At 35.3% G+C, this 2,010-nt stretch overlaps 1 protein-coding gene across 1 annotated transcript in view; it reads right to left on the bottom strand.

Annotated features, from left to right (window-relative positions):
* The window catches only part of APPBP2 (amyloid beta precursor protein binding protein 2), an 80,752-nt gene that overhangs the window by 8,302 nt on the left and 70,440 nt on the right, over nt 1–2,010 (bottom strand). The window contains exon 11 of the mRNA XM_003795602.2: nt 819–1,009. Coding sequence (XP_003795650.1) covers nt 819–1,009 — 191 coding nt within the window. The remainder of the gene's footprint in view (nt 1–818; nt 1,010–2,010) is intronic.

Below are 2,010 nucleotides of genomic sequence, written 5' to 3'. Positions count from 1 at the left end.
AAACTGTCTCAATTTAAAAAAAAAATTATAAGCCTTTTTTGATTTGACATGGTTCCTATTTTTCCATGGTCCTGATTTTCTAATTTTATTTATATTCTGACTACGTTGTTTTATTCTAGCTATTTTCTCAATTCCTTCATGGAATAAGGCAGAAATATAATGAATGTGTACATTATTAAGATTACTGAAGATACATTTATTATTTAGGTTTTTATTTTTTTTTTTGATACACAGTCTCAGTATATTGCCCTTGGTAGAGTGCCATGGTGTCACAGCTCACAGCAACCTCAAACTCTTGGGCTTAAGCGTTTCTCTTGCCTCAGCCTCCCAAGTAGCTGGGACCCTCCATAACACCCGGCTATTTTTTGGTTGTAGATGTCATTATTGTTTAGCAGGCCCGGGCTGGGTTTGAACCCGCCAGCCCTGGTGTATGTGGCCCACACCCTGACCACTGACTATGGGCGCTGAGCCTTACTTTTTTTATTTTTAGACAGTCTCACTCTCTTGCCCAGGCTAGACTAGTGCCATCCCATCAGCCTAGCTCACAACAACCTCAAACACAGACTCTCGAGTAGCTGGGACTACAGATGCCTGTCACAACACCTGGCTGGCTAATTTTTTTTCTTCTCTTTTTAGTAGAGATGGAGATCTTGCTCTTGCTCAGGCTAGTCTTCAACTCCTGAGTTCAAACAATACTCTTGCCTCAGCTTCCCGCAGTGTTGGGATTACAGGTGTGCGCTACTATGCCTGGCCTAAGATTTTACTTTATTATTTAGGATTATTAAGGGACAGAAAAACATAGTAAACCATGTTTCTACCTTAAATTTTCTCATGGACTGATAGAGTCGTCCCAGGTTTCCATAGTGTTTTGCAGTCTGTACGTTAAATTCCCCAAAAGCTTTTTTAGCTAGCTGAAGTGAAGACAGGTGCAAATCGTGAGCTTCTTGAAGCAGCCTCTGTTCAGTTTCCTTATTATGACAGTCAATTGCAATCTCCTCTAAAATAAGTGCTAAATAAAGAAAGCAATAAATTAGTTCACCAAAGCTAATCACAACATCTAACTTAAAATTAAATGATACCAATGTTTATGCGATTATAATGTAGAACTGGTCAAAATGAAAGTATTCCACTTCAACAAAAAAGTATACTTTTGAGGGAGGTCAGAATTCAAACATAAGAAAAACAATGGCATACATCAAAGTATTCTGCAGAATTAGCTTTTATTTTAATAGATTACTATACTCTGTGATGTGAAATTTGTTCTTTAAAGTAAATGCAAGGAAGAGGCAGATTTTTAAAAGTTATGAAACTGTGTCAAGGAGTACTTAAGCATTTTCTATAACTCTGAAACTATAGTTTATATTATAAAACATAATCTTTAAATACAGCTAAAAATGCAAATACAGCTAAAAAGACTGATTTCCTCCTACTCACTTGACCAACCATGCAAGAAAACATTTCAATTTCAAAGCTGCATTCAAGACTCAAATTCCATCTAAAGTCTTAAAAATATACATATTCTTTACTGGACAATTTTATTTCTTGGAAAACTGTCTATGTGTACAAAGGTAAGTAAAAGAGATTTACTTCACTGTACCATTTTAAAAGAAAGAACAAAAGGTTAAAAACAATATAAAGGTCCAGTAACAGAGGGGAGGTTAAATACATTAGAAAAAAGATACAAACCCATGTATGGAAATGGAAAAATGCTCACAATAAGCGAAAAAATATAAAACTAAAAAAATTATCCATTCATTTAAGTATTTTATTTTAAAAAAGAAAAGCTTAAAACAATTTATACCAAGAAGCTGATTCAGGATTGGTGAGATTTTCAGCCAATTTAATTTTTTTCTCTCTTCTTACTTCTATTTTTTGATATTAATCATGTGTTACTTGTATAACTTAAAAAATGCAAACATAGGGCAGTGCCTATAGCGCAAAGGAGTAGGGCGCTGGCCCCATATGCCAGAGGTGCTGGGTTCAGACTCAGCCCCAGCCAAAAAACTACAA

The sequence above is a fragment of the Otolemur garnettii genome, unplaced genomic scaffold, assembly GCF_000181295.1.
Source record: "Otolemur garnettii isolate 467f Iridium unplaced genomic scaffold, OtoGar3 scaffold00094, whole genome shotgun sequence".
Taxonomy (NCBI): Eukaryota; Metazoa; Chordata; class Mammalia; order Primates; family Galagidae; genus Otolemur; species Otolemur garnettii.
Note: the sequence above shows the minus strand (reverse complement) of the source record. Positions and strands in the feature narration are given on the sequence as shown.